This window comes from Mixophyes fleayi, chromosome 1 (assembly GCF_038048845.1).
Source record: "Mixophyes fleayi isolate aMixFle1 chromosome 1, aMixFle1.hap1, whole genome shotgun sequence".
Lineage (NCBI taxonomy): Eukaryota > Metazoa > Chordata > Amphibia > Anura > Limnodynastidae > Mixophyes > Mixophyes fleayi.
In genome coordinates, this window is record NC_134402.1 from 70,528,359 (window position 1) to 70,555,429 (window position 27,071).

The following is a 27,071-nucleotide window of genomic DNA, read 5'->3' on the forward strand; positions in this document are numbered from 1 at the left end:
GGCTTTTCTCATTCCCCTACATCCTTGCATTCAACTACCTGTTCTAAACCTCCACCTTTTCTTCTCCCTCTCCCAAGAAAAAAAATAAAAATCCTGCTTCATTGTTCTCCCTTTAACAAGATTATATATATATATATATATATATATATATATATATATATATATATATATATATATATATATATATGATACTCTATATAAGGCTTATAACCTTTGTAAGACTAATTCTTTTTTCCTTCATTTGTCAGAACTGTTTTGTTTGCAATGTTTGGAAATCATGCCTAATTTAGACACAGGACCTGATTCATTTTGGAACGCAATTTAATGCAATTTGCTTTTTCTTCAAATCGGACATAAAATTCACTTCTCTATTCAAGTACATGCGGATCTCAAGAAACATTTTTATATGAATATGGGTATAGGTAAGCTCTGGCTATACTTGCACGCTGCAGAATACGCACAATGCATATGTGCAATATAAACTCAACAAGTAAATACATTAACAACTCTTAATGCCATAATCATTAATGAAAAAAAAAGTTAAATTTGTTTAATTTTTTCTAACATTAAATACATAAATCAGTTATGTTCTTAATCTGTACTGTACATGAAATGCATTTTTACAGTTTCCCTACTTGCAAACACATGGTCTTGCACTCATACGTGTCAGTCATCACTATCAGTCAGTACTTACACATGCCCTGTAGCTGCTGCCAGCGATACGACTAAAAAACACAGAGCTAAGAGATGCCCAGAGATTGAGTCAAATGAATGTGCGTGTGTGCTCGGTTTTCACGCGTTCTTACTGTACATCTGTATACGCCCATTCCCCTTATCCCCCCCATTCCGTCCTTCGAGTTGTAGGCAAGTCGGAAGTGTCATCTCCGTTTGGACTTGAATTGCCCGCACTTGTGTTCACTGGCGTAAAACCCGTTTCTGATCATGCGCAGAGCAATTCCCCGCAGGAGGCGGCACGCCACGCAACGTCTGAATATGAATCAGTCCCACAATGTTTAATAGATAATCTATGTGCTTCATTTGTATGTTGACGATGGAGTTCAAAATAGAAAGTTGAGCTACATTTGTATCTGTTCAGATGTCAGTATAAAAACTCAAATGAAAACAGGAATACGGTGGAAATAATAAAATACAATTTTTGACTTTTTAAATATATTTGAATATTTGTCTGAAGTGCCTCAGTGATGTCACTGGTTTGTTGTGAATGCATTGGCTTCATTCCCATTATCATTGGTTTAGTCCTAAAAATGTCAGCCTTCATTGTTAGCATGTAACCGGTGCATTATAGCAGCTATTTTTAACTAGCAACAAAATCCATATAGGAAAAGTTAGAAAATATTAATATATTAATATTTACATTGTATTGTTGTTATGGAAATTAGTAGTTTTTACCCAAATGAAAAACCTAAATAGAAATCTTAAAAATAACGTTTTAAACATGTCAGTGCTTTGGCTGATTGCTATGTGTATTGCAGGTACTCTCTCTCCCTGACATTTTTCAGCTGTGATTGTAATGCGGATTTAGAAGATGCTTTTTGAAGATGAATGCTTTCACATAATTATACATTTAACCTTGGTGATGTGACTAATCCAGTATTTGTCCTGAAAGTGTCGGATTATACTCACAGCTGTTGCATGATTCATGGTTTTATAAGACATCGGGTACTGTTATATTGTCTTAAACGTAGTTAAATACTGCTAAAAATACATAGCTTTCATTTTTGCTTCCCAATTTCTATACTTCATTTTGTAATACTGTCGCTTTCATTCATTGTGTTCAAATATTATAAAAGGTTATGTTTACATTGGCCAAAGAAGATGTCACATTTTTGCAATTAATGAGATGACAATTAGGTGGAGTTCTTGCCACTTTGGACTTTGATTGTCTGTATCAGAGAGTGCTCTTCATGAGATATGGTGAAGTCAATAATGCCCCCCAAAAATGTTTGAGAACTTAAAGAAAGAGTTGTTTTTAGTCATGAGGCTGGAAATGGTTATAAATCCATTACTAAAAAGTTTTGTCACCATCAGTCCATGATCAGACAAACAGAAAGAATTCAACACCATTGTTCCCCTTTGTCAGGAGAAGTCATCTGACAGAGATGACCACTGGCACACCATAGTCTCATTACAACAGTGGGCACAAGCGTTCTATAGAATGGAAGTGCTGTGATAGTGTTCCAAGTTCTCTCACAGAACCTTTATGACGAAGTTGAGTTCTAACCCGGTATAAGTTGACCTCTAAATCTTAGTTAACTTGAGCCATCCTAGTAAAGTGGTATTAGGGGTTTCCACCTACCCGCTCCATCTGGTGCTTAGTGGGAAAGTCGCTGTCCAAAAAGTTCCTGAAACCAGAAAAATAAAATAAATAACTGCAGACATGATCACCAAGTGCCAGTGAGGAGCTGCTAACCTGTTTAATGAAGAGGGTATTACTGGGGACATCAGATTATCCTTGGAGAGGAAAAAGAGGGCAGAACTGTTGACCCATTGGGGTTGCTATCTCACGTATCTTTAAATAATTGCATGTCATTGTGAGGTGGTGCTGCTGCCAAACAGTTGCCAGACGATGAAAGATCACCCCTCCCAATGGCCACCTTCTACAATGTCTTGTACTGAACGCAGTGTTACCTGGATGGTCTTACCAAATACCCTGAGCATGTTAATCAGCTGGATAACATGCTCGAAAATAGAATAATGCACAAGTATGTAGAAGCTCTGTAAAGAGTAGTAGATGCCTGACACATTAGGGTATATTTCCTCATTTGGACATAAAAGAAAAATTTTACAACTGAAATCAAGAGTTGCTGGGGAAAATAAAGCAAACTTCCAACAAACTCCAACTTGCAAAATGAACGTATTGTATTCTATCTTATATCTGGTCATAGTGCCGGTGTTTCTGCTCTTCTGGCCCTTTAAGGACTTTGCATTAACAGTTTGCAAAGTCATTAAAGGTCCTTACATGTAAAACATGGGGCACATAGAAGTTTTCTCATACCTCCCAACTGTCCTGATTTAGGTGGGTTTGTACCGAGAGCTCTGTCCTGCCGCCTCGATTAGTGGTAAAGTTGGTAGGTATCCTGTTCACTGCTGCGGCACCTGTTCACTGAGCAGTGGACGGGTGCTGTGTGCATGCCATAGAATGGGTTTGAAGAGGAGGGCAGAACTGATCAGTCTGGTGCTTTAAAAGAACTAGACACGCCTCTGGAGGTGTGGTCACACCCCCATCCCAATGCTGTGTACCCAAATGTTGTATGAATGAAGTATGGTCTATTTGTGAAATATGCCTAATTGTCCATCTTGCACATTCATCGGTGCACGCCCACATCTGCCCTCAGAAAATCACTCTGGATCTACTATTACTGGGCTCTGGGTTGTGCTGGAAAAGCATTTGGGAAAGAGTAAAAGCATCACGTAAAAGACCTGTCTTGTGACCCTTTAGGGTTACCCCATTCACTAATTAAATTTTCCCATTTTTCATACTTGTGTGAGAACATAGAGAATGTCTTTATCTTGTGTCTATATGATATCATTTGATTGGTAGAACTACACCTAAGATGTGCTTTCCTGTATAAACTTCGCCTGAAATGGGCAAATAGTGTCCAATAGACGCTATTTACAAGTGGTCGCAAAACAAGACACACAAGAGTTCATATTCAGCAACTAGTACTCCAATCTGCCTAGCTCTTTCTATCAGAAGATAAAAACGCTTGAACACCCTACAGATCCTACCATCTTGACAGCAGATCCATGTGCATCCTGGAGAAACAGGTACATTTGTGTAAAATGTTATTGACACTGGGGTCTACATTTTTGAAGCTCTGTAAGCGAGTGGTTTAGAATGTGGAGTTTTGAGGCACCATCATGGAAATTTCAGATGTTCCAGCAATAACTTGTTAAAGTTAGAGCTTACAAAAAGGCAATCTCCCCTAAATACTTGGAAATCTAAGAATCCCAGCACTGCAAGAAAATAAGTTACTAATGGAGGTTGTTCTCATATTACACAAGTATTTTCTGTAGTTGTTTCTTCTATTGTAGGAGACTTCCAGATTAGTCCATGATGATACACAAGTGAGAAAGCCTTTGTTCCTATTTACATATGGACTGACAGATCGAATAAATGACAACAAAAAGCCATTTTGTGATCTTTGGAAAACAGAGGTAAAAGACCTTGGAGTTGTAGTACAATGTAATCTTGCAGCTACTTTTACATTTCATAGTGTATCGCTTGATAAATTTTACAGTTTCACTGCTCATTGCTGTCACATCCTCTTCATATTATTTGGAACGTGGCGTCATCTGAACTGAAACATTGTGTTGTGAGTCACTTTCAGCACCCAGTAGGTATACTCAGTTTGGAACTCTAGCATCTTAGCCTTCTGCAGGTTTTTTATTTCAGAAGACACTGAACTAAAAGCTGACCAGACATGCATTGTAAGTGCATCTTTTTTTCGCCCCCTAAAAAGTCCTATTTTAGTATTAGTAGCCACAAAGAGACAGATTACTTTATACAATTTTTTGGTAGGCATTCAGAAAGTTCTGAAGTATTGCTTAGATATTAATTTATTTTCTATAATTTATTACATAATGCCATAGACATTTCTCAAAAAAAAGGTGTCCACCTTTCTCCACAACCTATAATTTAGAGCACACAATTTAATAAACAACAGTCCTCAAAACAGTGACAAGTTCTTTAAATACTTTTATTGTGCAGGCAAATACATAAAATTGTGATTCAAGCTGCACGTCTTTCATGGTTAACTTCATCATATTGACTGCGATAGGTAAATGGGACAGAGTAATATTGTTGGTTGCAGAGGCTCTGATATGCCCTATACAGAAATGAACAGTAACAAAAAAATTAGATGACCTGTAGAAACTTGGTTTCAAATATCAGGTCGTGTGCCAGTGCATGACCTGCTGTGTGAGTTGTATATATTTTCTACAGGCCTCACTGTTGGCAGGCAGTGAGATTACTCCTTTTCTCTGATATGGCTGACTGGCACAGGGTTTTCAATACCAGTGATCAATCTGAGGCTTGAATAGCCAGCTCTGGGTTGCAGCAGTGCAGACTCTGTGTAGCGATCCATTAGCTCTTTTAACAACCTACTGCATCCTTTTCACTTCATCTGTGCAGATCTGGACCAGAGAATGGCATAATGATCAGTTGCCAGCACCTGAAGCTGGTTACCACAGTTTCAGACCTATATAAACTGCTTCCTCTGACCAGCCCATATCGTCAGTTTATTGAACCTTGTCTCTGTGAACCAGCATTCTGAATACTGTACCTTAGTGGTTGCTTCCTGTGCATTCAACACTGGGTTTTGGATGACTATCTTTCTGGGTACTGAACCCTGGCTATCTGACTACTACTTATCTGGCTCTTGCCCCCTGGCTCCCAGAGTAGTACTTTCACTCTCTTAACCAACATCTCTCAAGCTCTGGCACCTGGTTATTCCTGGACTTTGCTATACTTCAGTCCCCAATCTCATCCTCTGTACTTAAAGGTACAGTACCCCTTCTTTCTCTATAATCTGTTGTGGCCATTGGAATCCACCAAACTAGTAACCACAATACAAATATCGTAATCCCTGATAGACTTTCAAAGCCGTTGTTTTAAAGCTGTGATTGGTTTAGCTTTTTGAATATCTTATTGCACTACATGTTTGTTATAGCCAACCACAGAGTTGCATTTACTCAGACATCTGACAAAAGAGAACAAAATGCACACTCCCATGAATGCACCTAAAATGAATAAAAACGTATAGCTATAAAACAACACATTTGCTCTTATGATACTTTAATGTCATAAAATTTGAACAATAATATTAATAGACTAATATGAGTCAAGTTGCATTTTTGTTAGTGGCATTGGATGCAGTAAAGATTTTCATTAAGGAAAGTTAAGTAAAAAATTGAGTAAGCAGTCTCCTGAACAAAACAAATGTTACAATGCAAGGGGTGCACATTAGTTTTCTATTTTGCACATAAGTTAAATACTGTCTGTTTTTTCATGTAGCACACAAATACTTGATAGCTTATTTGTACACTGAAATTTAAAGTTTATATTCGTGTGCTGCATGAAAAAATAGACAGTATTTAACTTGTGTGCAAAATAGAAAACTAATTTGCACCCCTTGCATTGTAACATGGTTTTGTTCAGGAGACTACTTACTCAATGTTTTACTTAACTTTCCGTAATGAATCAGGCCCAATTTGAGTGCATATATCCGGAATATTTTTTTTCTTGCATGTCCATCACAAGATTCCCCCCCCCCCCACCCTAGTTTTTCTATACCGTTTGTTTTTTTTCAATTTTCATATTTATTTTTCTTTACATAGACACTAGTCAAATATTTAGAATTTCTGTTAATCTTGTATATTTCTATTTCAGTAGACTTTATCGCACCTTCCGATGGTCAAGTATAAATGCATGCCTTTTTCTATTGCAGGTTTTTGTTTTTATTTAAACCTATATCGTAATGTTTGTGTGAACTTGTTGTCATAGACACAGAAGAAATATCTTCGATAATGCAGCAACTTTAAGACCGAGGTCAAATGATTCTCACAGGAAATCATTCCACTATTGTTTTCTTTTTATTGGAAATTTGTTTTAAAACACTTAAAGGGCAGATGGTAAAGTAAATATTGGGTAGGAAAGTCAGAGGAGAACTTATTCTATTCTTCCAGAATTCAGATTTCAGATAGGTCTGGATTAACATGATACGTGGTGATAGAATAATGGATTTATGAGTTAGTGTGTTTGGCAACCAGGTAGAAAAATAGGGGGACCAAGTTTTATCTCACATAACTGCCACTTTCTGTTTCTACACCAGTAAAAAGAGTTATATGATGAGTCCTAGTTTCTTATAATTGTTGAAGCATCTGCATTGTCATTACTCCTTTTCAAATGGATGACATTTAAATATTTTGTAATGGTGCTGCTATGGCAGATGGGTAAGTTTAAATATAATTCCTGAATAACTGTACAGCATGAATAAGAGTTATATTAAGCACGGTCTCAGATTAGTCATTCAGTCTGATTATATATCAACTGCAAGGAAACATACTATTAAAAAATGAATTACTGATATGAGTGCACTGAAGATATAAAAATGCATCGTTACTTAGGGATGTAAAAACTAGTACAATATGGTTCCATCCACATTTCACAGCATGTTCCCCAAACCTTTTTTGGAGAGAAAGTAGGTCAATCCACACCTTTAAGCATATTTGGTTGGATTACCCCAAAATATCTGCCTTTTACAATTTGACCAGTAATCTCACTAATCAGATTAGTGACATACCCATTAGCAATGATCCATAGGATCTCTCATGGAACAAACCAATAAAATCAATTAGTCATTATTAAGACAAAAATCATTATGCACTGATCAACTAGACCTGCTAATATTAGAAACACAGTCTTATTTTCAGTTCTTTTATTGTTACATGGATATCCACTTTAGCCTGTTATGTTTTATATGTTGTTTTTTATTTGTTTACAAATATCCTCTTTTTGGATTGATTTGTACATGTTCAGTTGTATGTATCATGCTCTGATAACAAAGAGATTTTAAAAACTATTTATACTTTATACCATTATTTACTATAAGCAACATATAAATGCAGAATGGCAAATAAAATATTCATAATATTTTCAAAACAGCAATGGGCCACACAAATGTTATGCAAATACGGGGGAAAAAAACGCAACACTACCCTTAACAAACACCTTCAGAACCCTGCACAACATCTACATTACCTGGAGAGCAGTCGGTTATTTTGTGAGTTTTCTGCTTACAAATTCCAGAACAGACACCATGTTTATAATACAAATATAGTACAGTAGCACATAGTTTAAGCTACACTCACATTGTATGTTGCCAGGAGCACTTCAGAGCAGGAATTGCAAATTTAGTTAAAACAGATCTTGCAAACATAATTATACATATTAGAAAGTTAAAAAATCAGTGATGTTTTCTTTCATAAATGTTCGCCATGTCTTGTTTTGCCATTATGAATTATTCATAATTTGAGGACCTGTTAAATCTAGTGGTATTTCTACTTGTACATGGACATTTTCAAGGTTCTCTCTAGGAAATAGAAACATTATCAACAAATTCTGTATCATATTGAAGAACATCATGGCTGCCAATTGGTACTTATATCAAGTGAACACCCAGCTCCACGTGTATAGCTGGCCACTCACGCTGTAGTATTGCAACCAAAATCGACTATTATCGGGCATGTTGGTAAATGTGGACAAAATTTAGCTGGATCTCCTCTAATTTGGTCACCTGAATGTGAATCGGCCCCTGTGTGACCAGATTGTGTCACATTTAGATATGGTCTATAATTCCCTGGTTCACACAAACTTTTGAGCTAAGGACACAGAAACAGTATAGAGTATAATGCAATTGCTATATGATAGTGTCTAGTGGTTAGGTAATTATGGGAGAGTGTATTGTTCTATACCTGTATAGAAAGTAATAAATTGTACTGTGATGATGCTCATTTGTCATGTTATGCTTGCTAGATATGTTTTATGTCTATATAGACATGCTAGATATGTCTTATGTCTGTATAGACATGCTAGATATGTCTTATGTCTGTATAGACACGCTAGATATGTCTTATGTCTATATATAGACATTTCTAGATATGTCTTATGTCTGTATAGACGTGCTAGATATGTCTTATGTCTGTATAGACGTGCTAGATATGTCTTATGTCTGTATAGATATGCTAGATATGTCTTATGTCTGTATAGACATGCTAGATATGTCTTATGTCTATATATAGACATGCTAGATATGTCTTATGACTGTATAGACATGCTAGATATGTCTTGTGTCTATATATAGACATGTTAGATATGTCTTATGTCTGTATAGATATGCTAGATATGTCTTATGTCTGTATAGACATGCTAGATATGTCTTATGTCTGTATAGACATGCTAGATATGTCTTATGTCTATATATAGACATGCTAGATATGTCTTATGTCTGTATAGACATGCTAGATATGTCTTATGTCTGTATAGATATGCTAGATATGTCTTATGTCTGTATAGACATGCTAGATATGTCTTATGTCTATATATAGACATGCTAGATATGTCTTATGTCTGTATAGACATGCTAGATATGTCTTGTGTCTATATATAGACATGTTAGATATGTCTTATGTCTGTATAGATATGCTAGATATGTCTTATGTCTGTATAGACATGCTAGATATGTCTTATGTCTATATATAGACATGCTAGATATGTCTTATGTCTGTATAGACATGCTAGATATGTCTTGTGTCTATATATAGACATGTTAGATATGTCTTATGTCTGTATAGACGTGCTAGATATGTCTTATGTCTGTATAGATATGCTAGATATGTCTTATGTCTGTATAGACATGCTAGATATGTCTTGTGTCTATATATAGACATGCTAGATATGTCTTATGTCTGTATAGACGTGCTAGATATGTCTTGTGTCTATATATAGACATGCTAGATATGTCTTATGTCTGTATAGACATGCTAGATATGTCTTGTGTCTATATATAGACATGTTAGATATGTCTTATGTCTGTATAGACACGCTAGATATGTCTTATGTCTATATATAGACATGCTAGATATGTCTTATGTCTGTATAGACATGCTAGATATGTCTTGTGTCTATATATAGACATGTTAGATATGTCTTATGTCTGTATAGACGTGCTAGATATGTCTTATGTCTGTATAGACATGCTAGATATGTCTTATGTCTGTATAGACGTGCTAGATATGTCTTATGTCTGTATAGACATGCTAGATATGTCTTATGTCTATATATAGACGTGCTAGATATGTCTTATGTCTGTATAAACGTGCTAGATATGTCTTGTGTCTATATATAGACATGTTAGATATGTCTTATGTCTGTATAGACGTGCTAGATATGTCTTATGTCTGTATAGACATGCTAGATATGTCTTATGTCTGTATAGACATGCTAGATATGTCTTGTGTCTATATATAGACATGTTAGATATGTCTTATGTCTGTATAGACGTGCTAGATATGTCTTATGTCTGTATAGACACGCTAGATATGTCTTATGTCTATATATAGACATGCTAGATATGTCTTATGTCTGTATAGACATGCTAGATATGTCTTATGTCTGTATAGACACGCTAGATATGTCTTATGTCTATATATAGACATGCTAGATATGTCTTATGTCTGTATAGACATGCTAGATATGTCTTGTGTCTATATATAGACATGTTAGATATGTCTTATGTCTGTATAGACACGCTAGATATGTCTTATGTCTGTATAGACACGCTAGATATGTCTTATGTCTGTATAGACATGCTAGATATGTCTTATGTCTGTATAGACATGCTAGATATGTCTTGTGTCTATATATAGACATGTTAGATATGTCTTATGTCTGTATAGACATGCTAGATATGTCTTGTGTCTATATATAGACATGTTAGATATGTCTTATGTCTGTATAGACGTGCTAGATATGTCTTATGTCTGTATAGACACGCTAGATATGTCTTATGTCTGTATAGACACGCTAGATATGTCTTATGTCTATATATAGACATGCTCGATATGTCTTATGTCTGTATAGACATGCTAGATATGTCTTGTGTCTATATATAGACATGTTAGATATGTCTTATGTCTGTATAGACGTGCTAGATATGTCTTATGTCTGTATAGACATGCTAGATATGTCTTATGTCTGTATAGACGTGCTAGATATGTCTTATGTCTGTATAGACATGCTAGATATGTCTTATGTCTATATAAAGACATGCTAGATATGTCTTATGTCTGTATAGACGTGCTACATTTGTCTTATGTCTGTATACATACGGTAGTATATGTATTATGTCTGTATAGTGTTATAAGCTTGAATTATGATCCTGTCAATTTCAAGTGCGATCAGTTGTATTATGATGTATAGTGGTTTTGTCAGGTTGGGAGATCTAGGGGTATATGTCTTTTTGAGAAAGTTCTACAGACAACATAAAGTAAAGTGTGCTTGTATATTTGTTTCAAATGCTGGCAAATATGTTTAGGTAAAGTAGTATGTGTCTGTTTATATTAATTTAACATTTCTCTCCAAGGACTGATGTGGTTGGTGTTTTTACACAATGTTTGCTTTTATCTTTACAGTGTCTATGGGAAATATTGGAGAGAAAGGTGAGTTTTTGCTTTTTATTATTGTCATATCTGTCTTGTTTACTACGTATTTTATTGCCATGTGTAAGATTTAAGGTTATTGTTTTAGTTAACGTTTGCTTTAACTTGGTTGAAGAAAAGTAATCTTGGAGTCACATCAATTTGTCAGTAACTTGACTTCCTAAAATCTATATATTCTTATCAGCTAAAATAGAATTGTTGCATACTTCCGCAAATTAAATGGGAGCTTTCAGAGCTGTCAAGATTGAACAGAGATTGTTGAAGAACGTGTTGCACAATTGCAAAGGAAGTCGATAAAAGCTGGTGCACATGTAATATAAATTTTTCAGACATGGTGAACCTGTTGTATATTTGTTATATTCGAAATATGCAACAAGAAGTTGCACTTCAAACCTTGCCATTACATACGGCATGCAATTGTAGCTTTGTAGCCGCACTATTTCCTAGTGTTGAGTTTGCTGTGGGTCATTTGTGTTGAAATATTCTGATTTTTAGTTTTAATCCGGACAGGGTCCCCCTACAATGTTCTGGGTCCTTCCACACTTTCTGTCAGCAGTTTAGCAGGTCCGCCTCCCACCACTGCTGCTGTACTAATACATAGAAACCAGATGTGTTTCACCATTATAGGATCAGTGCATCTGATTTTTGTATCATCATCACTGCTAATAGTAATGGTACCAGGACCTGCTAGAATGGGCTAGGTCTCCTCTAGACTCTGATACAACTGCAGTTTACAGTGATGATGGAACACTGATTAGAATGTAGCGCTCCTATAATGTAGAAATGTATGAAGTCAGTGTGTAGAAGAGGGGACTGGAACATTTCTGTAGTACCAGGGAAGATTGTTTGAGGTTGTTCAATGCAGGAGGGGGATTAGCTATTGATGCCCAAACTGTCCCCTTGCCTGGGATCCTGTTCCCTGTGTAATTTTTACCTGGGACTCAGTCTTGACCCCTGAAATCTTGTCACAATGGACCTTTCCCCTGTTTAAAATAAGAACAAGATACACACCAAATTATATGGACCTTCCCTGTTTTTTAATAGTACATGTATTTATTAACACTGAAAAACACAGATTTTTTTTGGGGGAGTATGAAAAAAAACAGGGGTAATAAACTGAATACCACCTCCCCCCCCCCCCCCCACCAAAAAAAAGAAAAAATATTAGCAGGTACCAAAGTGAGGGAGGCAAAAAATAAAATAAAATATGATGGCAGAATTATAGTTGGGGTAAGGCATGTCCTAGATCAACTTTCAATTTCAGTTTACAAATAAGCTATCAATTATTTGTGTGCTACATGAAAAAACTGCCAGTATTTTCCTTATGTGCAAAATAATAAACTAATTTTCACCCCTTGCATTGTAACATTGTTTTGTCCAGGAGAAAACTTTTTTTTTGTTACCCTACTTTCCTTAATAATTCAGTCCCATTATTATTATTATTATTATTATTATTATTAATAATAATAATAATAATAATAATAATAATAATATCATCATCAGCTATTTATATAGCGCTACTAATTCCGCAGCGCTGTACAGAGAACTCACATCAGTCCCTGCCCCATTGAAGCTTACAGCTTCCCTAACACACACACAGACGGACAGACACAGACTAGGGTTAATTTGATAGCAGCCATTTTAACCTACTAGTATGTTTTTGGAGTGTGGGAGAAAGCTGGAGCACCGGGAGAAAACCCACGCAAACACGGGGAGAACATACAAACTCCACACAAATAAGGCCATGATCCGTAACCAAACTCATGACCCCAGCGCTGTGAGGCAGAAGTGCTAACCACTGAGCCACCATGCTGCCCCATATTAGTATTATTATTATTATTATTGTTGTTACTATTAAATGATCACTAATCCCACTGTAGTACACACTTCAGCATTAACCAGACACTTAGGGCTAGATTTACTAAGCTGCGGGTTTGCAAAAGTGGGGATGTTGCCTATAGCAACCAATCAGATTCTAGCTGTCATTTTGTAGAAGGCACTAAATAAATGACAGCTAGAATCTGATTGGTTGCTATAGGCAACATCCCCACTTTTTCAAACCCACAGCTTAGTAAATCTAGCCCTTAGACTGTTACAAAATGAAGTTTGGTACACTTGATGAAAGTGGGGGGACATCGGGACTGTCTTTATGTCATGTAGCAGTTATGTGTTCATGATCCTTTTATTATACTGCTCGGAGTGCACCTATAAATCTGCTTCTCTTTCAAAGTGCAATCTGGAGGTACAAAAGTAAAGCTAATTTCTGCACTGCTCCAAAAAACTAGGCGCTCCGTACTTTGCTGGGAACTTCCTCCAACTCCTCTTTTCCTGTGTACACTTCAGCTGCACGTTCACATATTGAAGAACAGGATGAGACCAAAGCTTACTTTGCTCTGTGCTCCTGACCTCTTGCTCTTGACTATCCGACTATCTTTCATTATGACAGACAAAATTTAGCCCATACTATTACTATAATAACATGTTATAATTCAAAGTACCAGGGCAGCTGTTCCAACACAATGTATGTTTGGAGAAGCCTGTCTAATCTTCAATGATCATTGAGGGGCTCATATAGAGGTGGACTCATTTGCGCTCTGAACGTAGCATAGCACACACCTAAAGGAAGTGTATTTAAATGCAAAATTTTAGTCCAGCTTAAAAACAGTATCTTTTATGCCAGGGGTACGTCATCTGTGACATGTTTATATACTTACGTTCCTACATTAACGTAGAGATAGCGCAGAGTGGTGGTTAGACAGTGTTAGTTGTAAATATTAACGTTGTATTACCATTTGTGTGCGCAATATAATAATGTGATTAAGTGTCATATACACAAGAGGGAATAGTGTCTTTTAAATGCTAAAGCCATATTTTCAATATAAAATGAAATTTAATACAATCATTGTTGTTTCCCGTTCAGTCAAATGGCACTCTTCGTTTCTGCAATAGTCCAAATTGAAATTTCAGTTAAGTAATGTGAATAGATGGCTGCAGCTTGATATAGTATAGCAGTTGTTAATGATTTAAAGGTCAATATACAATCAGCCAATCAGAAGAGGCTGGATATTGCTGCTGAGTCACCATCATTCCAACCCTCCATCACCCGCAAGAGATATATGCCTTTCGAGTGACGTATCCGAGGATGCGTCCAGGTCTACCTGTGTAGCAGTGAATACGCCATTACTCTACTCTGCAAATGCATGTCCGCCCCCATTCCACCTCTCCATTCATGTTGCATCTTACATGTGTACATTTTAGTGTCTTTAGTACATTTATGATGGTAAAAATGTGCTTTTGCTCCTGATTGGTGCAAAAGGAATTCCATTGAAAGTATAGGCCAGTGCTTGAACTTCGCCACCTCTGAGGATATGTAAAAAGGCTCTGCAGCCACCTACTAGTCTGGAAATATGTAACTGAATTGAAGTTTCAACCCCTTGAAGCTCATTTACATATATTGTCCTACAAAACCTAGTGTGATTTTACTATGAGGTCACACAGTAATGCACTTTGCTGCACCTGGCCCGCATGCTGCAAACTTTCCTGCTCCTCCCATCACAAAGAGCAACATTTTGCACCTCTGCAACCACTGCCATCTTGACAGGCTAAGCCATCATGTGCACATTATCGTGTGCATTTGTACGTACATGGGCATGTCACATGACTATAGTATTTGCATTGTGTGGTCGCAGTTGTGCAGATTCATACATTTATGTTTTCTTCCAAATGGACGGGCATGTCAAACTGTTCCAATATAAAGCGCTCAGCTGATTTCACTGCCTGCATGCTATTAATTGCGACTTTGTAATCTCCATGACCAGATGCTGTGGAATTAGTTACTACAGAATAGTTCTTGTGAGTCTGGATATAACTTTAAGCATCTGTAACAGCCGTCTTTACAGGTTCTTGTTTTTCTTTGTTCTTTTATAAATACATTTTATTAGGGTATTAAAATAGCATACAGAAGAAAAACAATATTATGACCTACAACTGTAATAAGAAAAGAGAGAAAAGGAGGGGCAGGGAGAGGGAGGGGAAAAATGTAGGATGATGTCACGTGTACAAAATTAGGAGATCAGGTAGCAAAGCAACCCAGGCAGATACCTAGGTCGTAAAGAGTTAAATCAACATCATACCACAGATATAGCAATACTGCTTATACAGAGACAAAGAACAGTAGGAAAATAAAGGTACTAGGGGCAGCATGAGGGAAGGGAAAGGAACGGAAGAAGTGTTAGAACAAGGGAAAGAAGAGGGATGGTAAAGGAGGGAAAGGACAAGGACAAATGCCAGCATTTATCCAACATTGGGGTCGCCTCAGGTCCTTAAAAGATAAATAGTGGGTGGAGGGATCAGTCTAGTATTGGCTCCATAGTGGGAAAGCCAGGGACTCCACATGGAGTTAAATTTAACAAAATGATAATTTATAATGCCTGCAATATATTCACATCTATAAGTCTGCCAGATTCTGTGGATCACCGTTGTTAAGGCAGCAGGGCAGACTTCTACTAAGAAGCTGCAATCGCGCACTTGGCTGCATTAAGAATGTGGCCTACTAGCGTCATCGTATACTTATCAGCGTCTGCAATGGGACGGTGTGAAAGAGAGTAGGACGAGCAGTGCAGGAGCGTCTGGGAGCTAACGGTACATATTAGATCATGAACACTTCACCAGAATCTCACTGACTTGAGACACCACCAAACATGACGGACAAGAGCCATCCTGACACAAAGTCTACAACAAGACTTTAAAGACTCAAGGTATATCACATGGAGGCGGGTAGGAACCAGTACCATCTATAGAGTCATTTGTAAGCATTTTCTTTAGTGCGTACACATATGGAGCTCTTAGAAATCTAAACTCTGATTTTGGCCCATTCCTCTATAGCAAGAGTCTCACCTATGTGCTCTTCCCACTTGAGTTCATAGCGACCCCTTTCTTATATTGTCGATGTGTTATAAAAAGGCGATAACAAGTGGAATTAAGACCACCGGGAGGGGACATACTACTACAAAATGATTCAAGAGGGGTAAGTTGTAAGTTAAGGGTGTTTTATAAATTGAGGGATAGAGCGATAGAGGTGTCACAATTGGAGGAATTGGTAAAAGCGCCCATGAGGGATATTAAAGCGACGTTGAAGGTCAGCAAAGTCAGGGAAGAGTCGCATAGGGGCATTGTCAGACAAAAATTTAATGTTTTGGGAGGACCAAATTTTAAAAGAGTTATGGGACATGCCAGGGGGGAATTCTGGGTTATTCCATAGCAGGGTCTTAATAGAAAGGTTGCTAATTAAACGATAGGTGCAGGTGCTATAGTCCCAAATATCTAGGGAGAATCGTGTAGTGGGAAGAAGCACTGAGAGGAGTGGACGGTGCTTCCTCCCACCAGAGTAGAGTGTGCGGAGAGAGGAAGTGAGTGTGATTAGCTCCAGTATCCACCCATAATCTGGAGAGGGGAGGGGAGTGGAAAGGACCACTTGAGTGAGGTGGGTAACTACATAGTATTTTTGAACATTCGGGTAGGCCGAGACCACCTTCCATAGCACGACGGTATAGTGCACAGGCTCGTACCGTAGGGCGTCTACCCGACCAGACAAAGCCAGAAATTTGTTTTTGTAAGGTCTGCAAGGCCAGGGATGGAACTTTAACTGGTAGAATTTGAAATGGGTATAAGCGTAATAAATCAATTTTTATTGCTGTTATGGGACCTAACCAAGAGATATAGAGCTTGTTCCACTCCATCAATTTAGGAAATTTAGCATCATACAGCAAATTATAGTGACTGGTCAGGTACACCCAGGTATTTCAGCTTATCCGGTTGCCATCTGAAACCTTGTTGCTGCTGAAGGGATAGAGACAGAGGAGGAGGAAGATTGAGAGAGAGTATTTTGGATTTATCAGGTTCTTGTTTTTCAGTTGTCTGGGAAGTGTATTTCTGCTCTTTTGTTAATTAAATTTAATTTCAGACATAGCAAATTAAATTTGAGATAAATAAGTTAATGTTTTTATAGGAGCTAGAATGTGTACTTTTAGATGCAAGATGCTTTTTTCTCATATTGGGGTAAATGTATCAAACATTCTAATAAGGAAAAGTGGAGGTGTTGCCCATAGCAACCAATTAGATTCTATCATTTTTCTAGAATAAATCTACTCCATTGTGTGATACTGCTGCTTATAGAAATAATCGGATAATAGATTTTTTACACTATTGTGTACTAGGATTGGGAACTTATGGATAATAGTAAATACATAATAACAGTGGGGTAATATATGATAACAGTGCAGTAAATATGTGTAAAATCCTCTTTATAATGTTATACTGTATCATATGATACCAGTAACAATGAAGACATCAGTTTTAATTTTTTTCTGTGTGTTAGGGAATTTAGACTGTAAGCTCTATTGGGACAGGGACTGATGTGAGTGAGTTCTCTGTACAGCTCTGCAGAATTAGTGGCGCTATATAAATAAATTGATGATGATGATGATGGCATTTGGAACGCTGTCTATAGTATAATAGCATTTGGAGTCTGGTTTCAATTTTTTAAAAAGGTATTGGAACCCCTCTGAACTGTTGTAGAATTAATTCAGCAATGCTTTCCACAGAGGTCCATTAACTATATTAATATAAGACAAATGTACAAATTCTTGGACTTTTCTCTCATCGTCAACTATGAACACATCATTGCCAGCAGGAAATCTGCTCAAGGGAATGTAAGATGCATTGTATTTCTCCATGAACATCCAAGGCAAGCTGTCTAAATACAGCAAAAGGGACAAGCTTACTAACCTGTAAAAAAGCACAAATATGCTTATACACACACATACACTGTACACACATACACTGTATATACTGTACACACACATTGTACACATACACTTTAAGCACGCACATTCTGTACACACACAAATACACAGTATACACACATACATACATACATACATACACACACACACATTGTACGTATACACTGTACACACACAAATATAATGTATACACACATACACTATTATACAGGTGTAGTTTTGTCTACTAAGTCAGCGGGTGATTTAGGTTTAAAGTCTTTCTCTGCTAAGTCATGAGTTGTACCCACGCTGGACAGCTGCAATAAGATTAAGGGTCTGATTAAGTGCTTATTCTGAAACGGTGCTGTTGATTTCTGACTTTCTCCTTTTACTTAGCAATTCCAGTATGAAGCTGCAGTTAACCTTGCCATTTGGCACCAGGCAAGGTATCTGTATATCCGGTCTTGTGCCAACCAGATCTCATTCTTAGTACTAATTTAGATTAGCTATACACCGATATGTAATCTATGTTGTCTCTCTGTCCATTCAGCTTTCTATATCTTAAAGGATTGATTCAAACATAATAATCAGAATTTACCCAACAAAACACAGACTAGCATACACAGCCCATATGTCACTAAAGACTGGTCTGTCTATACCCTGTAGCACAGCATGTAAACACTCAATCTCTGTGTACAATTTACAAGTTCCCTTAGCGGGATACATATACCAAGAGTCATACTGGCTTGATATGGGAGGACTAAATAGTTCAATAAATAGTCATTGCCTGTCTCATGAGAAATGTTCTCCACCAGTTGCTGAACAGATGTAGTCTAGAATAGAGGAAGGAACATGGCATAGCAATATAATAACATATTAAATTTGGAACAATCACAAATGTCACAGTAAATCAAAGCAATTACAATAGATAATATGGATTGCAGTTTAATCTATCTTCTTAGGATCTCATTCTGACATGCTAGAATGCTAGGCTTAGCATAAACAGTCATTCATTTTAAGCCATAACATTACAGGCTTGTATGTAATATCACAAACATATACTTTACAGTGTCAGTGCCTTCCATTGATCCCTAATTATTATTGTTGCATACGCTGACTGCCACTTGGGATGTTTAGAACAATTTCTTGTACAGCTAGCTCATACTGTAGGTCCCTGTGGACCTAGCTATTAAACGTCACTTAAGAATACTCAGCGCTTGGGGAGCACGCCCACAGAGGAATCTCCTGCTTATTTATTAATAACAAGTTGTCACCATTCACAGAAAGAGTGGTAACTTCATGTCAACAGCAACCTCAAGAAGAAAAGAGAAACATACTATGCTGTACACCTGAGTATCTGTAGTATATGTCATATACTCACCAGCAACAGACTGTTACTATCTCTCTAGTCACTTAATTAGATCAACTATTCTGACTGCCTAAACCCCACGTTAAACTCCGGGCAATAAAAATAAACATCTTGGCCTACTCCTTTAAAGACGTAGCAAGAAAATAGAAAGATACACTAATCTATTTACCGAAATCTCTAGGAAGGCTTGTAAATTCCAATAGATAATATAATCTGAAAACTGCCAACCACTTTAAGTCCACATGTTCCAAACCGCTTCACATTATCTAGAATAAGGATAGGTTTTTTGACAGTGAAGAATGCAACATAGCCAGTATCGCCCTACTGTGATCAGTGTCGTCTCTTTCACTAAGGTTTCAAAAATGATGGCAACCAGCTCCTGGATGTCACCGATTTTCTGTAGTTAATATTGCTCTGAAACTGTAGCTTCAGTCCTTGGTCAGCATAGACTGCTATGTCAAAGACCCTTCCACACTTATTTATAAACAACTACGTCCCCAGCTTATTTGCTGGCAATCCCCATCTTTGGCACCTGTGAAGCTCTCCTATACTGCACAGTAGACACCAATTCTGATGTCATTAGGTATACAAAGCAACAGTTTTCAAGGTGTAGTTGTTGTTCACCCGTCACAGGTGTCCTACATGGCCTTTTAAGCTTAGCGCCATATAAGGTCTCTCCGCTCAAATGATTGTTTATGTTAACTTTATCCTAGACACGTTAAGTTTCTTACACTCCAATTATCTTTATGTAGTCACACTAAATGTGCACATTTTTGTTTGTTAAATTGTAGTGATGATGATTGGTAAAGTCATGCGTTAAAAGGTAACTTTACATTTTGGATTAATGTTATTTTTTATTTTTTATTTCTTCAGTTATCTGCCTGATAGCGTATCACTTCTTTGTCATTCTGTTTGTCTGGTCCTACTGGAAGACCATCTTCACATTGCCAATGAATCCAGCTAAAGAGGTAAGTTACCCCACGAGGGTTACATGGAATGTAGGAATTTTATAAGTCTGGGTGTTGTACACACAACTGTCACTCCATGCTAGATATGTTTGTTTTTGTTGTTTTTGTTTTGTTTTATTTTTTCGTTTTTCCAAACTCAACTTTTAGAATCTCCTTTGTCAGTTCTTTCAGTGACATTTCATTGCAGCCATGACTGTGTATTGCACAGTTCCGCTTTGTCTTCTCTGATGAAGAAATAATACTGACTGTTAGTAGAGATACTTCCTCTGTTCTGTGTAAGCTCTTCTTTCCCGAGGCAATTTATTCAATATGTGTTTCCTTTCATGTAGCAAGAAAAGATTGCTCAGCTGTTTCACTTGTAAATAACAAACTTTGTACAGTTTTTTGGTATCTCTTTCTTTATGCATTTCAGCACGATTAACATCAATCTCTAATTATAATTTAAACTAATTAAAATGTATTAATATGTATTTCAAACCACTCGGCTTGAACTAGAGAAATAATTATACAAAACTAAACAGTTTAGATTATTAAACCAAATTATTTGCAGATTCTGTACAGTACCAAAACTTTCTCCTTTTAACTGTTTAACAGACATAGTTATCATGTAAGCAAGGCTTACAAGGAGCCCCTGAGTAAATAACATAAATGAAAAAACTGATAGTATGACAACGATGACAACCTGTTTTTTGTTTTGGTTTGATTTGATTTTTTCAAAACTATCTGACAGGTAATCATTCGGTATTACATATGTGGATTTTAGGCAAACATTTACAGACATAAGAGGGTATTTTGTGAAACAAAAGCTAAAAAAAACCTTAGAATTAGGGTATAAGTCTTATATTTATGGATGGCATGGAATACTAGGGCAACTTCTACTTTTTTACTACCTACTAGGAAGGATATAAATAACATTATAAATCATCAATTCTATATACGATCATACACCCGCTACGGTGAAATGATAAGTCAATGAAGCGTTTCCTGACAATATTAAAGAACAAGGCTGAGTGCTTTTCTACAGATCATGGGACTCCCAAGGTAGCGCCTGTTACCCTTGTATTTCACAACAGGCAGTGCATTATTCTTTATAATACATGAATAATAGCTTTATAGAAAAAAAAAACTTTAGTACTTTATTACCATTGTGTGAAATTATGTTTTCGTATACTTCTTTATTTAGATATATATATTATTTTTTTTATGAGTGAATGTAAAGCTGGTAGTCTGTCTAGCTGAGGTAAAGACAAGAATAATAGGGAGAAGCTGGAAGTGTTGTTCAAGGTCCGTAACAATGATAACATACATCACATATGTTATTGTTACACTCTTTCCAATTTTGCTGACCCCAGAAATAAATAAAATAAACATTTTAGTATCGCTTACTACTAATTTACTAAATTATGTTTTTATATAGTTACTTTTTTGTCTAATTGCAGAATGTTTTTTCTGCAAAATGAGAGAGATAAACACAGTCCACTTGTTACTCATCTGTGTTTTCTGAAAGCATTCTGTGACCAGCTTTATGGAAAGAGCCTTGGGCAACGGGTCATGTTGGGAGTACTGCCGGCAGTTTGACCTCTGGCTGAGGAAACTAAGATGGAAGATAAAAGGACATTAGTTAAGAATCAGTAGGTATTGGTCAAACACAGTGCATGGCCACGTATGACATACATAGCTATGTGTTTTTTAAAAAAGGGGTTGGGCTTCCAGGAAAGTGGATGTGACCATGAGGAAATGTGGTTGGGGGGAATAGGGATGAAAATGTAAAAATGTGGATATGGTTGGGTGAATTGGGGCTGAGTTTTGGTGGATCGTTAAAATCTATGTGACCCATAAATCCTGCTTTGTCCCAGGCCAGTCATGGGTAAGTCGTTTAGAGTGCCTTGTCATGTATTCGAATGACTATTTTTATTATTACTATATTTGTTCTAAAATGGATTTCGCTGACTAGACTTCCAGTTCTGATGTGCGTATGATTTGCCAAGTCTATATGATTTTCTATTTCACTATGTTCTGCTGCTTTGCCTCTTTGCTGTATGCTTTGAAATTATGTGTCCCAACTTAGGGCCAAACAAGACTTCTCGTTCAAATGGTAACAATTATAAATTCTGTTTAGATGCAGTAATTGTTTGCTGTAACTTAAGTCATAATATGCTGTTTGCCATCACTGATCGAACCAGGTTCCGGGCTCCCAGTCTCAGTGAGTCCATAAAGACTTCCGAAACTGACAAGTTAGAGAGTCGAACGTGCAGCAGACAATCAATAATCGACTCATAAGGAGTACCTTTGATATTTAATATTGTTAATCCAGATTTTCATAGCTTTGAATTAACCAGCAATGACTGGCCACAAGTCATTGTGATGTTCTTCTATAGTTTCTTCTGCCTCAGTTTTATTTAGTCTTTTACAGATATGTTATCAACTGGTAGTGATGTTCTTCTGACCAATTTAGGTGCAGCATCTAGCTCAGGCCTGTCCAACCTGCGGCCCTCCAGGTGTTGTGAAACTACAAGTCCCATCATGCCCTTCCAGCTGTCAACTGGTTGTCTACCGGCAAAGCATGCTGGGGCTTGTAGTTTCACAACACCTGGAGGGCCGCAGGTTGGACAGGCCTGATCTAGCTCTTTGAATGACCTTCAACAAATGTATACATTTTCATCATACTTTTTACAGACAAATTTATAGACCATTTTTTAGACCATTCTTTCTTTATAGTGTTTCTTCATGGTCACAAAAACTGTCCTTTCTTCTTGGACATCCTCAAACATGTCGTCTGTCAGTGGACCTGATTCATCTTTGTCCAAATACATGGTCTTCCTCATAGTTCTAATTTCACATCTTCCACAGTGTCTTGAAGCTCATCCTCTTATTCACCTTCTGATATCTTGTGGCTCGGAGGGCCCCATCTGTTTTCTACCACCCACCTGTGATCTCTGTTGTCAACTTGAGTTTCCAGTAAATGGTCCAGATACTTAAGACTAGGTGGCCTTTAGTGACAATAGTCTCTGCTGGTTAAAAGAGATCTTCATCCAGTCAGTCAAAGCTAAGAGCTGATCAGATGAAGAGAATGTCATTAGGTTCTAACAATCCCGCCAGAACACCTTGTCCCTAAGTGTGTAAATGTTGTATTCAAAGCACTCCCTTCTTGTCTTCTTAAGCTGGTGCTCATCTTCTCTTTATCTTGAAGTTGTACAGTTTGAAATATATAGTTACTCATGATGTAGAGCAACTCGTGTAAAAATATAGCTCAAGCCCTAGATGTGGGAACTATGCCAGGATGAACTCTTGCAATGTAAGCAACATAACATTTATTCCATCTACACAAAAATCTAATGCATAAAGATTCCAGCATTAACAGCATTGTAAACACAGAAGAAGACACCACTCATAAATCAGACAGAAACACACAGACATACTGTACCTAAATGTAACTTGGCAGCTCTGCAATGTCAGTTTGCCACCAGAGAGCGCTAATAAAAGTATCTTACTGGGCATGCTCAGAATGACAGCCGACGCCACTTAAATTAGTGGACGCAGCGTCTTGCCAGCCCACCAATGGGGACCTGGGTAGCGGTTCCAAATTAACGCATTTGCCAAAGTATTTATAGGAAGGCTTTGCAATGTCTGTAAAGCTCTACGTAATATAATCGATGCTATATAAATAAATTGCTAACAATAATCTCGGAACTCCCTAGTTGGTATTATCCCATGCCGTTGCCTTGTTTGAACTGTCCAGAGAGGGCTCTGCTTATGTAACAATCTGCACATATGACAAATTACAATCCAGTTGTTTGGGAAGATGTAGCTAAATAGATTTATCACAGCAATGTATCTGGATTGGTGAGTCCCAAGATTTCGTCCATACTGCCTCCCTTAAGCTTTCCCTCTGACCGTACCCCCACCAAACGGAAGCTTTTCATTACAGGTGTATTTTTTAGGGTTTATTAATCTAATGAAGCTGAGCTGCTCTTGTGGAGTGAAGTGCAAACAGAGTCACACTGACACATTGTTCAATGTTCTTGCTAAGCTGTTTTCACTTTATACTACTTTTTTAGGGGATATAATAAATAATAAGTCATAAGTATGTTTGCTTTTGGATTGAGCGCTGGTGTGAATATTGACATTTAAAGTAGGTCTCCCCAATTGAATTAAATAGATGTCTAGTAATGCTCCTGCAGCATTAAATATTTACTCTGCCTGTTAAATGGAAATCAGATGCCAGAAACTGAAACCGCTGAGCTTTCAAGTCTTCACTTTTGCTGGCTGCATCTGCCAGAAGCAAGACAAATATTACAACCCGTGTGCCATACTGCATTAAACAAATTACTGTAGCAATTGATTATTCTTGTGCACAAGTTATTCATGCATTGAGTGAATTAAATGTATTTAATATATGGTTGTTATGTATAGGTTTATATAAATCAGTTTCCTGTGGTAGGAAATTCTCTGCGGTGCCAGCGGATGAAACGTGATCATCCTCCTGTGTAAATAAATGTGATCATGGAGCAGAGTAGTCAAATACCAGTCTCCGAAGCCTCTGACCTACAGGAGTTCTGAGTCTGTGCTTGTTACCAAGCAACCGCTTTATTTATCTGTCCCTCTTCACTAAGGAAAGCGTTCAGTACCTAGAATCAGTAACATACAAGTTGCACATCCCTGCTGTAATCGATAGTATAATTCAGTGGAGTTCACTTCTGATCAGCACTGTTGCAAGACACATTTGTAGCATTCTGTATAGCACGGTACTAATCATTACAGCTAAATCTAACATAGTGTAATGCCTTCAAATAAAATCTCTGCTATCGTTTTTTATGATTACTACATAAAACTGGTAGTTCTATTCAATAATAATAATATAATTTTTATGTTTTAGTTTCATCTGTCATATGCTGACAAAGAACTTATAGAACGAGAGCCCAGAGGGGAATCGCAGCAAGATGTTCTCAGAAGACTGGCCAAGAACCTCCCGGTCTATACCAGGACAATGTCAGGAGGTACATTGTTTTATTGCATCAGAGTAGTACTTGCAATCTACACTCACCCTCATGTAAAAGGACTTCACAAGCCCACAATGTGATGCTTGTTGCCTGTAACCACCATCATTTTGTGAAACTGGGGTATGTGCATATAGAGGCAGCTCCTTTAAAGAGCAACTAAATCTCATATGAAAGAATAGATTAAATAGCCAGTCTATAGGGCAGAAACACATAGGGGCATATTCAATTGTTGGCGGTTTCCGCCGCCGAAAAACTATTATCCCTGAGCCGCGAGCTGAAATGCAGAGAGAAAAGTACCGTAATAACGGTATTTACGCGCACTATTACCGTAATGACGGTAATAGTGCGGGGGGCACGTTACTTTTGGCTGTAACGCCAACAATTGAATATGCCCCATAGTGTTAGCTAGACAATAAGTTTAGTAGGCAAGGTAAGAAACATATTGGGCGTGATTTATCTTCAAACGTGATGTGAACACAACTTGCGTTTAAAAAACCATGACATAACTTGCACGCATGTACGCCTGTATACAGACACAAATGGATCTCAAGAAACGTTTGCGTTTGAATAAGCGTATAAGTACGCTTTGCTATACGTTACTTGCCGTATGCAGACAGACAGAACAGACTTCAGGATAGGCACGTGCATATGTGCGATACAAAGTCCTACAAACACATACAAAAAAACTATTAATACTAAAATAATTACTAAAAATATATTTAAATTTTTATTTTACATGAAATACATAAATCAGAATGTTCTTAATGCGTACTCTACATAAAATGCATTATAGCTTCTCTTACTTGCAGACACATGGCATGCATACGTGTCACTCTTAGCTGGCACTTACACCTGCCCTGTAGCTGGTGCAAATGATACAGCTAAAGAACACGTACCTGAGAGATGGCCAGAGCTTGAATCACACGAATGTGCGGCACGTCCTTACTGTACATTGCCAGCTTGCATCTGCCCCTGTCATTTGTGTTTGGACATGAATTGGATGCAATTGCGTTGACTGGCGTAAAGTCCGCGACTGAGTATGTGTAGAATAATTTCACACAAGATACTGCACGCAGCGGGACTTATGTCAGAAGATTAGTCAGGCCTGATGTGTCTGGAACTGTATCAATCTAATTGAGGCCGATCATTATATAGTGAAAGTCTCAAATTATCTGTCCCTCCTGTTAGCGGTCAGTGGTTCTCCCAAATCTATGGCTTCCTCTTGTCCCGTTGTCAATGCCATACATGCCTAAAATCATTTATAGAGTCGGTCTTATTGAGTAATGCTGACATTTAGCCTTTTCATTGTTTAAGTGAAACCCACTGTATAGCGCTTTTCAGGCTGTAATATTTCCCTCCTTTAAAAGGTAACTCCATATATGTGCACCTTCCTATATACATACTTTTCTCTCTGTTTTTTTTTTTTTTGACTAATGTTTATTTATGCATAAAGGTTGCACCTCCTATGAACAAAAATCATTCATCCTAAACAGGAGTATCTGGTTGGATATACATTGCTAACTTATATAATATGGTGCGGTAGTTCCCCTTTTCCTTTTTTTATATGGAATATTTCCCTCACAGAGCACATTTATCTCAGTTTTTAGCTGTGTCAGGTTCTTGAAACCCGCATATGTATTTTTGTGAATATTATTGTTGGCTCTTTCACATAAAGAATCTTTTATTTTCGATTTAGTTTTCCTTTAATACC

At 37.3% G+C, this 27,071-nt stretch overlaps 1 protein-coding gene across 1 annotated transcript in view; it reads left to right on the forward strand.

The window, feature by feature from the left end:
• ZDHHC2 (zDHHC palmitoyltransferase 2) overlaps positions 1-27,071 on the forward strand; it is a 71,723-nt gene that overhangs the window by 10,748 nt on the left and 33,904 nt on the right. The window contains exons 2-4 of the mRNA XM_075196326.1: positions 11,215-11,241; positions 20,266-20,360; positions 25,237-25,357. Of these exons, the coding sequence (XP_075052427.1) occupies positions 11,215-11,241; positions 20,266-20,360; positions 25,237-25,357 (243 nt within the window). The remainder of the gene's footprint in view (positions 1-11,214; positions 11,242-20,265; positions 20,361-25,236; positions 25,358-27,071) is intronic.